Genomic DNA, 17,517 nt, shown 5'->3' with positions numbered 1-17,517 from the left:
TATATGCAAAGTTTATGTCAGAGTTTAATTGACTTTATTTGATTACTCTGGTATGTACAATATGGAGTGTTCTCTTGTGACCATGTTTAGAAATTAATTGCTTGCTTATTAATAACAAAAAAGAGAGATTATTTTATAATGTCTACAATGGCGACAAAATGCCAAAATGTCAATGATCAATAGCCTAATGAAAATAAACAAATACCATAATAAACAAACCATAACTCATGAGAACCACTTAATTAGGCCCTAAGTGTATGCTGAACAGATATATCTATAGACCCCTTTTGAAAGACCCAAAACTATCACAGGAACGGAGAGCGTAAAATAGGCTAACTCATTCCATCAACGAGAAACCACTGAGGAAGAGTCTTGAATTTGACCTAGCGTTTATGGCTGGTCGACATAACAGACACTCATCATTGTTAATGGGAATAATATCATGCCAAAGGTATGATATGACATATTAAACTTATATACAATATTGATATATTACAACAAAATTGAAATATTTACAAATATTAAAGCTTGTTAGACACTGGTAAAATAGTAGAAGCTAGATATTAGAAATAATCTAATTCTACGGGTTTCCATTTTTATAGTACTGTGTTTCTTTAAAAAAGCAACAGATGGTGCTATAATGCAGAGTTTGCCCGAGACGGCGAGGGAGGAGCAGGAGGCTCTGCAGTTTACATTCAGACCCCCGTTGCGTGTTTCTCGCAGTGTCTTGTGGGATGTTGGAAGACCGAGAAGATGAAATGACCGGTGTGGAAGTGTCCGACGGAGGGAATGCCGAAGATGCTAAATAGACCGATATGTCAAAAATACTAATCGTAGTTAAACGTTGAAAACAAACAACATCTTTCCGACCAGTCGATAACACAAACGGAAATGGCTGGGATTATTAAAAAGCAAATCTTGAAGCATTTGTCGAGGTGAGCAAACAGAGATTCCTGTAAACGTTACTGTCTTGTATGTTTTTGTGCTGATTTTTAGTGTGAGATAATGATTTTAAGATGTTAACATTACGTAGTTTTAGTTCTGAATTGTAGTTGAACCTCACACTGCAGTGACGACCAAATCAAAAATAGAACATGTCCATAAGAAAACACATTCTGCTATTGTATCATGACGCCTACGTTTGTGTTTAACGTTACTTGAAGCTTGTTTGCTAGTCTAGATGCCTAGCTTGCTGTCTGGCTCGTAGGACCCCGAATTTGCTAACGTTAACGTTACCGAGCATCATTAAAAATTAAGTCGGTGGTTGCACGAAAGCAGAGTCCTAACATTTGATGACCACCACCTAGTCATCACTCACATTGGCAAATTTCATTTTGTTCCCAAGGCAGAGTGCAGCTTGGTATTGTCGTTATTTATTTAATTTATTTATTGTCATATAGCATGCATGCTTGCAGAGTTAAAGTTACGATAGGCCATTTGGATTGGAAGCTAATGTTAGCTGACTAACAATGTTTCAATTATCTCCACTGCACTTGTAGTTCATGTCAGGCCTATCATGGTTCATATTCAGTAGTAGACTCTGAGGTACCTCAAGTTGGTCCGTTTCCTTTTCTAAAGAGAGGTAAACCATCCCTGTCTTCTCAACATAACCAACGAATTTTTATATCATAATTTATCAGAAGTAGCCTACTTATTGTGTGCAGTAGTGCAATAGTGACAGAGATGGTGTCTGCCCTTGGTGTTGGTTTACCACAGTTTGAAAAAAAATGATGGTTTTTGAAATTGTTAGAATAGTCACAGAAGTCCCACAAAGTGATGGTAGTAATTTCTTTTTGTTTTATGTCATGGTTACGTCTCCATGTTTCTCATGTTTTGTGCTGCCACGTCACAGTTTTGACTAGATCATTGGCAGCTTTTCATTAATTAAGTGACCCAAAGAGAATAAAAAAGATAAGTACAACATTATATTAAGCAGTGAAATTAAGCTCAGGTGAATGTCTTGCTTTTCTGCACAGTAAGGCCCTTGTTCTTATGGTAGCGACTAATCTTAAACTCAGTCATCTTCCTTAACTCAAATGTGTTGCCTAATGCCGTGCCTGCTGCCTCTGTCAAAGTATATGCTTGTTGCGGAGCACATTCCAAGTCGAAGCTGAGTGCCTGCCAGGAATTCATTTAGAGCAGTCATCACAGGGCTGCTTTGAAGGCCTGTGGGGATCCAAATTGTGTCAATATGTTGTTTTGGCCAGACAAACCTGGGTGTACTGATCTGCTGTGGTGTGTCTGCACCCAGGGGGTTTCACTGTCTGTCATTGCCCAATTTGTGCCTCTTTAAACTTTAATCAGTTGAGCGAGATCGTTTGGGTGCTCTTGCCCAGAGATGATGATGATGGACAAAATATTTACTTTAGTCCTGCAAGAGAGCTAATTAAATAGTGCCTAAGCTTATGCTGACTGATGTTTTGTGAGTATGTTAAATTAGGGCTTGGTAGCTACATGCTTTGTTTTGTGGAGCAATAGTCCATCTCCATTTTATGAAGAGGCACTGACTGAGTGTTTTGTCATTCATCTCAATGGATTGGAATAGCTCTCATAGACATTTTTGAGAAGCAGCAAGGGGATTTCTGATTTATGTAGGTATAACAAAGCAGTAGGTTTCTGCCCTTTGAACCTTTAGTATGTTGTATTTTGCTGCTTTGAGGCGTGTCTTGATAGTGCTAGTCATCATTCTCTGATGACTGTCAGGGGGGGTTGGTGGATTGATCGTGGTGGAGTGGATAAGAGAAGGGGGGGGGGGGGGGTTTGCTGATTCACAGAGGCAAGCACTGTGTTTCATCAGCAGACCGGAGACTTCTGTGTTTGCCCCAAATCCCTCCAACCAATCGTGTCCCCCCACCCTCTATACACTCTCACTTCCCTCATGTGACTAGTGCCACTGTTAGAATGATGAGTGCCACATCAGGAGGCGGGAACAGAACACTCTCCTCTCAGAGCTCTGTGTCCAGTGTTCCAGTGTTCCAGTGTTGGGTTTGCCTCCTGTCCCTCAGGTCTCTCTGGTGCTGTTCCAGTGGCACTCACTGCACACCACATGATCCACTGAGAGCCGCTCCAAAAACTGGTTAGCTGTGAATTATGGGTGAGTCATCCCCTGTGGGGAGAATAGAAGAGCAAATAAAGACAAGCTTTTACAGCCGTGCATCAGATCATTGCTCTTGCTTTTTGTCACCACGTTCCTTTTCTTGGTCTTTTTTAAATGTCTCTCTCTCTCTCTCTCTCTCTCTCTCTCTCTCTCTCTCTCTCTATCTATCTATCTATCTATCTATCTATCTATCTATCTATCTATCTATCTATCTATCTATCTATCTATCTATCTATCTATCTATCTATCTATCTATCTATCTGTCCTCTCTCTCTCTCTCTCTCTTACTGTCCTTCCCTCTCTCACTTGCGTTCTGTCCTCAGCTCTCCCTTTGACTTTGTCACGCTCCTTCCATCTCTGTCTCTCGGGGCAGAATGACAATCAGAGTCGCGGGCCAGGCAGTGTTAAGGCTGTGGCACCATCCTTCGTGCCATGTGGTGATTCAACTGGTTTCGAAACTCAATCCTGCTCAATCTATGCGCATAATTAGAAAAAAGGGAGAATCTTTCGTATTCTGGCTGCAATAGCCTATTACATGTTAACGGAGCAAAGTTCTCATCTGAGAGAGGGACTCGTAATGGTCATACTGTAGGACGGGATAGCCTAGTCTACTGTGCACTGATGCATGGCGTGACTCCCTACTCTGCCAGTTGATTGCCCCATCATAACCATCTCATCCAGCATTTTGAAGAGTAACATGTAACTTAATTTGGCAAGCTAATGATGGACCTTTGAGCAGATTAGCCCGTGTTTTGCCAGTTAGCCTGTGTTCTTATAATGCAGGCCAGGAAAAGCATTAATTAGTGTCCCTTTTTGCTGTTCATATGTGAGTGAACATTCCAACTCTCATTTTTTAGAGGACTAGTATGCTAATGCCAGTAGCTGGTTGAAAATGTGAAAGTGAAATTCCAACTACAGCTTTCCTGTGAGCGATCAAGGGTGTGGGTTTTTGAACATTCTAACATAAGACTATGTTACGCAACAATTCAAGGGTCTAAAATTCTATGTTGAATTCAATGAACCCAGATATTCTTTAGAACGTTCATTTTCCAACATTCAGCTGTAATCGCTTATCGTGTGTGAGTGGGACCGGCTGCCTTATGGGTGGTGTTGTTCTACCTGAAATGGAGTGCGTTTGTAAAGAAGGTGTAGCTGAGCAGCTGGGAGCAGTTATTCAGTGCCAGCTGAGTGATGGGCTGATTGTTTTATACCAGGACGCAGCATGCAGTCCCAAGCCAAATTGGGTGTCGTTAAGTGTTTGGAGTTTGTTATGAGGTAATATAAATTAGATTTATGTGTATGCATATCAAGTGAGGAAAAGTGATGCTGTTACATCGTTAGAAAATATTTCGGAGAAAGATTTAAAGACAAATATAGATTCAGACAGTTGGCAATCAATCTGGCAGAAAATGCATAAGATATCCAATTCTGCACGCAATAAAACTATAAATTTTAAGTTTGTCAATAGAATATACTATACTCCAAGGAAACTTGCACTTATGGGTTCATATAACGATGACAAATGTTGGCACTGTAACAAAGTGAAAGGAACCTACTTCCACATGATCTGGGAATGCCCCAAATTACAAACATTTTGGAAGAATGTCATATTAAACTTATCTATGATTACTAAAGAAAAGATCTCTCTAGACCCTAAATTATGCATTTTTTATTATATGGACAATATGTACTGGCCCCCCTTCAAGAAAAAAACTGTATCTATTGGCCTGATGAGTGCCAAGAAGGTCATAGCAGTCAATTGGAAGACCACTATCAACATTAACCCTTAGAACCCGATTGACGCAAAGTGCGTCAAAAAACACACCCTTTCTTCTCTGTTACATTGCTCCGGAACGGTTCATCGCAGCGAGATGAAACCTTTATTGCACGACAGAGCAGAAGTGGGGCTTTCCAACGAGACTACACACTTGTCTGTACGATCAAGTATGAAAATTAAAAAAAATCATGAAATTAAATCAAATTGCATCATATTTACAGTCTATACTTCTCTGCATTCACCTGCACACACATTACTCTAGTTTGAATTACTCGCGAACCCGTGATCGCATCGATATGGCAAGCATATCAGATGAAAGAGGGGGCACAGGGCTATCCATTGGTACCATGTTTATCGATCCTTCTGGCTTATAAAACCAGACGAAGTGACTGCAAAATAATAACGTCATGTACACAAACCAAGCTGCACACTCATTACTCTCGTTTGAATTACTCGCGGACCCGTGATCGCATAGATATGCCACGCATGTCAGATGAAAGAGGAGACTCAGAGCTATCATTTGATACCAAGTACATCCTTCTGGGTTATAAAACAGACGAAGTGACAGCAAAATAATAACTTCATATAGCTGGACTTACCCCACGTTTTTGTCTGTTCTTGTGGCAAAGCATGTTTATAATCCAATGCTATCATGTGTTTCTCTATGGCAAAGCATGTTCATATTCCGGTTTTGAGATCCTAGCAAATTCCTGCATGGCATCCAATTCAAGGCTCACATTGCATCCCAATTTCAACAAATAAACACCTTTTTTGCCTTTACTTTGTTCATGGCAATGCAGTAAAGAGTTGAGAATTATTATGACTGCATACACACAGGCACGCAGGCTAACACGCAACCTCGGGTCAAGTCAGGTCAGATCAGTTCCTGTCACAGATATGGAGCGCAGAAAGGTCATTTTTCATCACTAAATAAAAAATGGCATTTATTTCCGTAAATCACACAGCAAATATTTCTGTAAATTGCTCAGCCCCAGAGTATCCCTCCAACATGGCAATTATATTGCCCGATTCAGGACAGTCTGCCCTACACACACATGAAATGCATGTAGAGCTGTGAGCTTGCTGTGGTGAGATACATGTCGAAATATAAGAATTTTTATAATACACTTTTTATATTTTAATTCTTTAAAAATCAAAATAAAATCAATGCTAGTATTAATACATGAAATGATGGCAGATCTGAATAGCCTAAACTCTCCTGAAAAAAACAATATATAATATATGTGTGTGGCACTTACAATGACCAGAATAAATCCTTATGAATAAAGGTAGTGAAAATGCCCTTAAAACAGCTTAGGGTTCTAAGGGTTAATGAAAGAACATGGCTACAAACATTTGAAACATTATTGAGTCTAGAACAAATGTCTAACTCCATATACACAGGTACCCCAAACATTTGGCACAAAAGTAAAAAACAAATCTATAGTAATATTGCATGCTATAGTTAGATCACACGATAAATGTTGACTGTGATCTATGTTTCAAATGTAATAATGATCTGATGAACACACATCCCATATCTTACGTTAATATAATCAATGTCTTTAGAAGAAGTATAGTCTAGGTATGTATGCAATGCATTCATGTGTAGATAGATTTGTGGCCTGTACTGTATGTATATATGAGATATTGTAAATTAGTGTTTATGTATATATATTTGTATGTAGCCACTTGTGTATGTATGCATTTCTGTATGCATGCATGTATGTATATACTACGTGTGCTGGCGTAAACATACAAGAATATAAGATTGTACTTGCATCTATGCATCTATGCATTTCCGTATATGCGCTTGCATGGATATCTGGCTGTGTATATATGTATATGTATGTATGTTTGTATGTATGTGGGTGTGTGCGTGTCTAAATGTATGTTTACATGCATTCATATATGGGGGAATACATATAGAAATGTACTTATACAAGACACCTGATGAGATCTAATGTACGGTTTCAACCATCAAAATACTTGTTATTTTTTTAAGAACTGTTATTTTCTGACCTTAAATTATAACTGATGTAAATTATGTGATTCCCCGAGCAAGGAAAACTCAATAAAAAAAAAATAATAAAAAAAAAATGTGTATGCATATCAGACAATACTTTTATTTCTTTCTAATTTGCTACTCTTCTTTTACTTATTTCTTATCAGCTGCTGATTGTCATCTGTCCTTTATGAGGTGTCTGTAGAATCAGGTGCCACCTTTCCAGAAATAGACTCGCCTCAATGGCTGAGCTGAATGAATTATAAGGATTGTGTGTAGTGAGATGCTTTTCTTTGATCTTTCTCTTCCTCTCTTTCTCTCTCTCTCTCACTCTACCCTTTTATCTCCATCCTCACACTAGAGAGAACATCCCATTTAAAATGCATCCTGCTCTGTCAGGAGGCTTCATCTCCAGATATTACCCGAGGATGCCATTTGAAGCAGACACACACACACACACACACACACATGCACTCCTTTAGTGCATGCTCCATTTTTCTTTCATTTTACCCTTCTTTCCTCGTTTCCCTTTTTATATTCAGAGCCTTATTTAGGTATAGAGGAGAGTTCATGCCTATGAAGAGGGCTATTTTTGTTGGTCATCCAGGAGGTCTGTGTTGCGTCTCGGGGCAGTCAGGCTTTCTGAGAGGGCGAGTGCTGCTCCCACGAGTGGGTGATTACACTAGGAGCAGCCCCAAGGCACTTGCAGATGCACGCCTAATCTCATTACTACCCTACAGCCAGCCACTCACTGTCATTGTGATGGGATGTGTGTGTGTGTGTGTGTGTGTGTGTGTGTGTGTGTGTGTGTGTGTGTGTGTGTGTGTGTGTGTGTGTGTGTGTGTGTGTGTGTGTGTGTGTGTGTGTGTGGGTCTCAGTATTTCTGTGAGGGTTTGCATATGTCCAGTGTCGTTTGTGTGTCCCCATGATTCCCATCCCCTCATCCATGACGTCATTATAGCCGCATGTTGACCATTACACAAGGAGAGGGAGCTCTGACATGTGTCCCAGTAGCCGGTGGCCCACTCATCCTTCCCCCACTCTCCCCCACAAAAACCGTGCTGTGTTGTGAGGGTTCTGGGCTATGGGTTTGTCCTTGTGGACTTTTTTTTCCTCTTGTGAGGAGTGGACCTTTCACATAGTTACTGTGTTTGCTCATAACTTGAGCTGTGCAATTCAGATGTTGATTTAAGTTATCACGGGTTGATAAATGGATCCTAAGGAGAGGCCTGATAACAATTTTAATTTAATCTGCGGTTACATTGTCAATATGCAACTGGCAAGCTAAAGTACTTGAACTTTACAACAATGGAATATGGAAGCCTAACTAAGCCAACAATCTATTCTGTGAATAATGTTGGAAAAGGTAAAAATTTTAAAAAGTAGCTACAAAGTAACTAAACCAAGGTTTGCTTTTTTAAATGGAAACAAATGTTTCCTTTGTGGGCTGTGCACATGCTTAAAAAACATGTGTGGCAACCTGGCGCATAAGTGGGATAACAGTCTTCAAGATGTCATCGTGCTACAAGAAAATATTGGATTTGGCGGAGGAAACTCCTCAGAAACACATTATTCATCAATATTTTTTTTATTTGGGACTCTGAGGTTTCCAGATCTCCATAATGTCATCACTAATGTACAACCGTAACCCCAGCCTGTCAAAGCAACATGGCTGCTTGTAATTCAGAAAAGCATTGAGGTTAAGGCTTGGCAGCATTCCAGAATCATTCATTCTGAATTACCACATTCCACAGCTGCTTTATCATTGAGAACCTGCCCTGCCCATGTTCAGAAAACAAGATGTCGTTACAATGTGGTATTAATAACTCACCCACGTTACGGAAAACTGCCATCTATTTTCAATCTTGACAAAAGCATAATCATCAATTAGACTACACGAAGCAGGCCCATCCTTACATCAATGCTGCAACACTAACACTTGACTGTGTGTATGAATTAATAAAAGCAGATTAATGACATTGAGTTATTTCTAGCCCATATATATAAGACTTGCCTCAGTTTGTCTGTTCATGCTTCCTTTCAGGTTCACCAAGAACCTGTCACCGGACAAGATCAACCTGAGCACGCTGAAGGGGGAAGGGCAACTGTCCAACCTAGAGCTGGATGAGGAGGTGCTGCAGAACATGCTGGACCTCCCCACGTGGCTGGCTGTGACACGCGTCTACTGCAACAAGGCCGCCATTCGGGTAGGTACCCCACACATGTGTGAGTGTGTGAGCAATTTGGGTAGGCGTTTCTGAGTAAAAAAAGAAAAAAAACGCTACATGAAATCTTGTACCCTTCATTATAAAGTAGGTCATGGAAATGTAGTTTTTTTTGTCAGGGAAAATCAGGGAAAAGTGATGGAATTTTACATTTCACTTAGAGTGGGAACCCTGAGTGTCTAACATTTGACAATATGCCAAATATTGTCTTATACTTAAACGGTCCGCCTACAGAAACCTCCTTCTCCATGGGCTTGTGGAACTGTCAATCCGCAGTCAGCAAAACGGACTTCATAGCTGGCTATGCCAACCACCTTTTCGTTGGAACTCCTTGCTCTGACTTTATGGACGAACTTGACACTCTGCTGTCCTCCATCCCTGAGCATGACTGTCCGCTTCTCGTTCTCGGCGATATGAACATCCACTTAGATGCCCCAGGCTCAGCGGACTTTTTGGCCCTGATCCACTCTTTTGACCTCAAACTGGTTCAAAGCCCACCTACTCATAAAGCTGGCAAAGAGCTTGACTTGATCCTCACTCGGAACTGCAGCACTGACACCCTCATGGTGACGCCTCTCCATCTTTCTGACCACTTCTTCATCCAGTTCAACGTCAGCCTGACAGAACAGCCTCCGGCTCCTCAGCCGATGGTCACATTCTGCCGCAACATCCGGAACCTGTCTCCAACGCACTTTTCCTCTGTGGTTGCCTCCGGTCTACCTCCACTCAACACCTTCTCCTCTCTGGAGGTTAATGAGGCCACAGACTCGCTCTGCTCCACACTGAGCTCGTGTCTAGACGAGCTGTGCCCTCTTACCACAAGGCCAGCTCGATCCAAACACTCTCATCCATGGCTAAATGATACCCTCCGATCGCAGCGCACCAAACTCAGAGCCACGGAGAGGAAATGGCACAAATCCAAACTAACTGATGACCTCAAAAACTACCAGACACTCCTGACCTCCTTCTCACCCAGCATCCCTGCTGCTAAGACGGCTTTCTACAATGACAAAATCAACAGCGCTACAGACACTCGAAATTTTTTCTCAACCTTCAAATCGCTACTCAACCCTACTCCAACCAGCCTTACTGCGGATACCCTCGCCTCATTTTTTACAAAGTGGCGGCAATCAGCAGTCAATTGTCTACATGCCCACACAACGCATCTGACTCAGATACCGCACTCCTACAACCTCTAGGGGCTGCTGGAACATCTTTTTCAGCATTCGCGCCTCTCTCCGAGAGTGAAGTATCTAGACTCCTGACATGTAGCCGTCCTACCACATGCTCGCTGGACCCTATACCTACGAGCCTACTTCAGTCCATCAGCCCGACCATCGCACCAGCTATCACACATGTGATCAATGTCTCGCTAACCTCCGGCACATTTCCAACAGCGTTCAAAATGGCCTGGGTAACACCGTTACTTAAGAAAGCTTCTCTCAACCCTGCTCAAGTCGAGAACTACCTGCCTTTCCTATCCAAAGGTATTGAACGAGCAGTCTCCAAACAGGTCTCTGACTTCCTTTCACAGAACAACCTGGATCCAAATCAGTCTGGGTTCAAAAGCGGCCATTCTACCGAAACGGCTCTGCTGTCTGTAACAGAAGCCTTAAAAGAAGCCAGGGCGACCGCTCGGTCATCAGTACTCATTTTGCTTGACTTATCGGCTGCCTTTGACACGGTTAATCACCGCATCCTTCTCTCTATACTTGCTAACATGGGAATCTCCGGTTCTGCTCTCTCCTGGTTTGAATCCTACCTCACAGGACGCTCGTTTAACGTATCATGGCTTGGTCAGCTATCTGCATCTCACCATCTCACCACAGGGGCCCCCAGGGCTCAGTGCTGGGCCCCCTTCTCTTTGCTACCTACACCACCTCCTTGGGACAGATTATCCGTTCGCATGGCTTCTCATACGCAGACGACGCACAGCTCTATCTGTCCTTTCCACCTGATGACCCCTTGGTTTCAGCACAGATCTCGGATTGCCTCTCAGACATAGCTACATGGATGAAGGCACACCACCTCCAGCTGAACCTCTCAAAGACTGAACTGCTGGTCCTCCCAGCTATACCTACCATACACCACGACATCAACATCAAATTTGACTCCTTGTCTGTTTCACCTACCAGGACTGCAAGAAATCTAGGAGTTGTTCTCGACAACCAACTAAACTTCTCAGATCATGTTGCCTCAGTCGCCCGATCATGCCGTTTCGCACTCTACAACATACGGAAAATCAGGACTTACTTGACTTAATATGCTACCTAACTTCTGGTTCAGGCAATGGTCATCTCACGACACGACTACTGCAACGCCCTCCTGACAGGTCTCCCAGCCTGCGCAGTGAAACCCCTTCAGATGATCCAGAACGCGGCGGCGTGCCTGGTCTACAACCAACCCAAAAGGGCACATGTTACCCCGCTGCTCATCCAGCTACACTGGTTACCTATGGCGGCCCGCATCAAATTCAAGGCTCTAACGCTTGCCTACAAAGTAGTCTCCAGTTCTGCTCCCGCCTACTTGAATGCCCTCATAAAGACATACGCTACCTCTAGACCGCTGCGCTCCTCAGACGAACGACGTCTAGCTCTACCACCGGTACGCTCAGGCCAATCCAAACTTTTCTCATCTGTTGTTCCTCGTTGGTGGAACACACTGCCAGTTCCTACAAGGGCAGGGACATCCCTCTCCATTTTCAAAAAACTCCTGAAGACCCAGCTCTTTAGAGAACATCTCCTCTCATAGCACCACTTACAACAAGTCTTGCTGATCCTAGCACTTACCAGCCGTCTTGAACAGCACTCACTGATGCACTTATTCTTACTGTACTCTACCGTTTTTTAAATTGTCCTAAAATTGTTGAGAATTGCTTTAAAACTTAAACTGTTTACCATGTTGTCGCTTTGGCTAAAAATGCGTCAGCCAAATGTAATGTAATGTAATGTAAAATGTCCCAGGGGAGAATGTTGGCAGCATAGCTTCCAGTTTCATTAAAAAAAACCTCACCGCTTGTGAAGTGTGTCTGGACTGCATGAGATCAACTGAGCTGACTTGGTGCTCAGATGTGCGCAGAATGTTGTCACGCCACGTCGCTTTGGTGACGACGTCTGGTCTGTACACTCACTGTCACTGGTGTCATCTGTGACGGTCAGAGAGAGAAAACCCACACTTGGTAGTCATGCACACTTAAGCACCATTGAATCAGATATCATGTAATATCCAGACCTGCGGCTGCTGCTGCCACCGCCCCTGCCTCTGTATAGATAAGTGTTGTTTAGCGATGGCGGTGGAGAGATCGAGATGGAGATGGATAGAGACAGTACAGCAGGGCAGTCAGTGGAGCAAAGCCCCTTGGCGTTGAAATTGGAGATAAAGACCAATGCAGTCACGATTGCTTATGCTACACTAACACACACACAAACAACCACACATACAGAAACAGAAACCAGAAAACTAGTTGTGATGATAATCAGCAGGGCTGGAGGGCCTGGGCTTGCCTCATAACTTTCACAGCTCACATTGCCCATTAACTTTAATGCAGGAGGCTCATGCTCGGTGATGAGGTTCATTTTAGTCCCATTGTGAGGCGCCATTCACAGCAGCCGGACTTGAGACTGAGTGGAGGCTGAATCAATAAATAATTGGACAGTACGGAGAGAAGAAAGGAGGCTGAGTTTTACTCTGTCTGAAGCCTGGAGTAAATTGTCATCTGTAGGCCCATAGCTGAACTGGTAGAGCAGAGCACCACCAAAAATCAATGGTATGATAGCAGTTCCTGTGGGGAAGCGCTTGGTAATTATATCTAGGCTAGTCTTCGAACCTTATGCATTTGCAGTGTGTCTTGAGTGGATTATGTAAACGAGTTTGATAATACTATAAGTTTGACGACTACTGTGGATGAACTATTATTTTTTAAATTGATGTTTCATCTTTTGTTTCGTCTAGATACAATGGACCAAGCTGAAGACCAGCCCTATCTGCCTGGTAAGGAGACAGACAGATAGTGTGATTTCATCATCTCTACTGTACATAATCATTTTTTCTGTTCATCTTTCTCTCCATCTGTCACTCTCTCTCTCCCTTGTTCCATTTCCAAGCACACAGTCAGGGTATAGCCGACTGTACTACCTTTAGCAGATGTCTTTGCCTGGCCATGACAAACATTTTCCCCTACCTACCCAGTGAAACTTGCTGAGCAGGGCTTTGGCATGTAAGATGTCAGTGTTGCTGTCCCCCCACCCACACAAACACACACACATACCTTGCGGAGCAGGGCGTTGACATCTAGATGTCAGTGTTGCTGTAGCTTATAACCCCCACGCACACACATGTGAACGTGGTGCTGCATGAACGCTTTGCCTACAGACACACACTTATGGGAGTGCAAGACAAACAAGAGTGTGCACACACACACACACAACGTGTTAACATACATGCACACTTTCTACAGTAACACACAAATACATGCAAGCGCATAAGATCAAACGTCTCTATGTTTGACAAACTGGAAGACACATAGGCATGGTCAGACTCACACTCTTATGCATCCACAAGCTGCACACACTTGTATCACACACCCACATACGCCACGTCTCTCTCTCCCTCTCTCTCTCTCTCTCTCACTCACACACACACACACACACACACACACACACACACACACACACACACACACACACACACACACACACACACCCCTGACCTGTGTCTATCCCCTTTTGCAGTTCCTGGACAAGGTGGAGGTGGAGATGCGGACCTGTGAGGAACCCCGGGCCCCCAACGGTCCGTCCCCCATAGCCATTACTGAAGGTCAAAGGTAAGAGTCATCCGTCCCCCATAGCCATTACTGAAGGTCAAAGGTAAGAGTCATCCGTCCCCCATAGCCATTACTGAAGGTCAAAGGTAAGAGCCATTCTGGGGGAATTGAGATGCTTTCGGGTCCAAGTGCACACAGGGGTTCATTGTATTCTCTCCATTTTATTGGTATACAGCAGTATATTATTTGGTAGAGCATATACCTCTCTCTCATCGCAAAGCTAATTATGCAACATAGAGATGTGGATTCAGAGTGTCTTAATTGGTGTTAGCAGTGAATATAATTCGGGTCACACCATAAATACATAAATGCTAACAGCTTCTTAACATGCTATAGCCCATTCAGATTCTATTTCTATTTCTCTGTCCTTATATACTCTTGCTTGTCTTCCCTGACAGCGAGTATGGTTTTGCCGAGAAGGTGGTAGAGGGCATGTCGATCATCATCAACTCCATCACCATAAAGGTTCAGGCGCGGGCTTTCCACGCCTCCTTTGAGCTGTGGCAGCTGCAGGGCAACAGCCTGAACCCCAAGTGGCAACGCAGCGACCTCCGCTACACTCGCATCACCGACCCCAAGAGAGGAGAGGTAACGTCATGGCAGTCGACGGCCGGCTGTGGTTCTGCTTTCGCTACTGTCATACTCGGTTGCAGCTGCATAGCTGGGGGGAAAAAACACACTCATCCTCCAGTTCTCTTTTTTTAATTTTAGCTCCACTTCCAATGCTAACATTAGATTACCTAATCAGGCCTGTTTTTTATTTTTTTTATCTTTTTTATCTTTTTACTGAAGTCTACCTGGGTGCAGGGTTTTCCTTTCCTTTTGCAGGGGAGGCCGTAATCTGATTATCAGGAAATGTGCTTGAGTCAAAGACACAGACGTGCAACCCCCACCCCTACTACTACACTCAACCCCCCCTCCCCTATACCACACCCCCACCCTCCACCCCAAGCTCTGTCAATGTTTTCTATTAAAGATGCTGTGTTTCTCAACACAGGAAGGGTGGATTAGTTCATGACCTTTTAGTGACCTGTTACTTACCATCAGCACCATCTGTTTGTTTGCATCTGTGTCCTTTGCTCTAAGCATGTGTTGTCTCGCCTGTTTCCCACAGGTGCTGACGTTTAAGGAAATCAACTGGCAGAGTCTGCGAATCGAGGCAGATGCCATGGAGAGCGAGGAGCAGGACTTGGGCAGCACACCCTTACGTCTTATCACTAATCAGGGACGAATCCGCATTGCGCTCAAGCGAAGGGTAACTATCCCACCTGCTACTACATGTTGATTACAAGGTTTACAGGCTAGTTACAGACTGATTTTATTTGTCTTTTTCGATGGTGTCTCATTATTCGTATTGCGAATTTGTGACAAATTTGGGCATGAATCGTGTAGTCTGATCCCTTCATGATACAGTGGAGATGTACATAGACAGTCCTGAAACATTATTATGTTGGGCTTTTTTTTTGTATGCCTTTTTTAATGCGACAGAATAGTGGAGAGTGACAGGAAGTAAGTGGGAGAGAGAGTCGGGGTGGGATCCGGAAAGGACCACGGGGCGGGAATCGAACCCGGGTCGCCGGCGTACGGTGCAGGTGCCCCAGCCAATTGCGCCACAGCTGGGGCCAAAACATTATTATGTTGACTTAAAGTGAATCATTGTGGATATGTACTCTTTGCTTACATTTTAACGAGTCAATAGGTCAACTGATAAATTAAGTCAACACCAATGAACAGTAGTTCTCACCTGGCCTGTATCATATCTGTGTCCCAGGTGAAGGACTGCAATGTTCTGGCCTCTAAGCTGTTCTTCATCCTGGATGACCTGCTGTGGGTGCTGACGGACTCTCAGCTCAAGGCCATCATCCACTACGCCAAGTCCCTGAGTGAGGCCATGGAGAAGTCTGCACAGCAGCGGAAGAGTATGGCTGCCGACTCCCTGCAGGTAGCCTGGTCATCCTGCTCACTGTCTTACTGCCTGACTCTCCTGCGTGAGGTTCCTGAGACTCCTGATTCAGGATGCCTCATGCAGAGTCTTGTAAAGTGCTTATTATTCATTATTGTAGCATTTATGATTTACATAATATGTAAAGACTTTAATCAAATCAGCTTACTTTACTGTCTGGTGTAGATTTTTTTTCAGTAAAACATTCTTGAGGGAATATTTCTACTTTTCATTGTATCCGTTTGACAGCTGTATGCTGTAAGTGTCCATTCTGTCATGTTGTTTGCGTTGTTTATTATGGTATCTATTCCAGTTTTGCATACTGTGCACAGAAATCGACTCCTCTGTACAGTACGTTGCTGAGTGTGGCCATGGGAGACTCTAATTAAATCTGTTGTAATATAATCTAATGAAGTGCTCCTCCGCTACCCCTCCAGACTGCCCCTCCATCTCCAGGCATTCACACGCTGTGGACCGACCCGCCTCCCACCCCCACACCATCACGGACCCCCAACACGCTGGGTCAGTACTTTGACCTCCACGACGTGAAGGAGTCCTCCTACCACACGTTCATCTCTCGCCTGGACCTCCACATCTGCAACGACAGCTCCTCAGTGGACTCAGGTGTGCAATAAAAGCCTCTTTCTGCCACCTGCCTGTCCCATGTCACATGGGTCTTTTTGCTGCATACGCATGCGTTTACGATGTTGGATTGTAAACATTTGTGTCATTATATGGTGAATGTGATTCCTCATATAGTTTGTTAGACATGACTGCACTGTAGAAGTGTGTAATCTTCCCGAACCAGAGGTGCTTTATATGGATGATGCTGCATGTGGTGACCTTTTGACCTCTTGACCTCTCTACCTCTCACTACAGACTCCGATGAACCTCCACCCAGGGGCTCTCAGGGAGCCATGCAGTTGACCTTCCGCAAGCTGGGCCTGGATTACTACCCCATCCACCGACCAGGTGACCTCACTCCGTCCTCCGCTCACAGCACCTTCCAATGACCACAGTATCTCCCACACCCCTCCCTCCACTCACGGTATCTCCCAATGACCACAATCGAGTGTAGAGACTGTTTCTACAGTCAGTGGGATCTCCAGTCACCAGGTCAAAGGGTTCAGTAACTAGGAAGCGCAAAGACGTGCTGCTACACTGAGAGATGGTTTAGGAGCAGAGGGGCTGAATGTAATGTAATTTAAACTATCCTGTGATTGCTTAATTGTTAAATCTACTGTAAATGTGTTTAAATTAGATAGGTATAGCTCTGTGTCCACTTACAGTGTGAGGAGCCATGGATAGAAGCCTTTTCTTTCCCAGTTAAGTTGTGGTGGAAGGCCTTCGTGAATGTGTTCACTCTCCCGTGCAGCGTTCTCCCATGAATTGTCCTCGGCTGTCACTGGCAATGTCTTCACGCTGCTTGAGCTTAATGCTTATGTAATACTGAATCTCCAGCAGCCTCTCAGCAGAGACTGGCTAGGAAAGGCACAGCGTTCTTTATGTTCTGGGGCTGACACCAAGCAGTAACTTCTTACCATGAAACAGACTGGAAGCATAGAGTGTAAGATTGAACTGAACATTGTCAGAAAAGCAATTATCTGGGCTCCCATATGAGGTATTACTCAGAAGTAAGCCTTGTGCTA

The 17,517-nt window shown here is 43.7% G+C and overlaps 1 protein-coding gene across 1 annotated transcript in view; it reads left to right on the top strand.

The window, feature by feature from the left end:
• The first annotated feature begins 751 nt into the window (after positions 1 to 751).
• Positions 752 to 17,517, top strand: part of bltp3a (bridge-like lipid transfer protein family member 3A) — a 37,599-nt gene continuing 20,833 nt past the window's right edge. Inside the window, exons 1-9 of the mRNA XM_076275693.1 lie at positions 752 to 935; positions 8,924 to 9,086; positions 13,056 to 13,094; positions 13,835 to 13,926; positions 14,325 to 14,514; positions 15,041 to 15,181; positions 15,698 to 15,868; positions 16,306 to 16,492; positions 16,748 to 16,840. Coding sequence (XP_076131808.1) covers positions 892 to 935; positions 8,924 to 9,086; positions 13,056 to 13,094; positions 13,835 to 13,926; positions 14,325 to 14,514; positions 15,041 to 15,181; positions 15,698 to 15,868; positions 16,306 to 16,492; positions 16,748 to 16,840 — 1,120 coding nt within the window. The 5' untranslated portion in view covers positions 752 to 891. The remainder of the gene's footprint in view (positions 936 to 8,923; positions 9,087 to 13,055; positions 13,095 to 13,834; positions 13,927 to 14,324; positions 14,515 to 15,040; positions 15,182 to 15,697; positions 15,869 to 16,305; positions 16,493 to 16,747; positions 16,841 to 17,517) is intronic.

Source organism: Alosa pseudoharengus, unplaced genomic scaffold (assembly GCF_046254945.1).
Source record: "Alosa pseudoharengus isolate Yale_2024_CS ecotype anadromous, Long Island Sound unplaced genomic scaffold, YU_APseudo_1.1 YU_APseudo_1.1_scf_9, whole genome shotgun sequence".
NCBI classification, from domain to species: domain Eukaryota; kingdom Metazoa; phylum Chordata; class Actinopteri; order Clupeiformes; family Clupeidae; genus Alosa; species Alosa pseudoharengus.
Note: the sequence above shows the minus strand (reverse complement) of the source record. Positions and strands in the feature narration are given on the sequence as shown.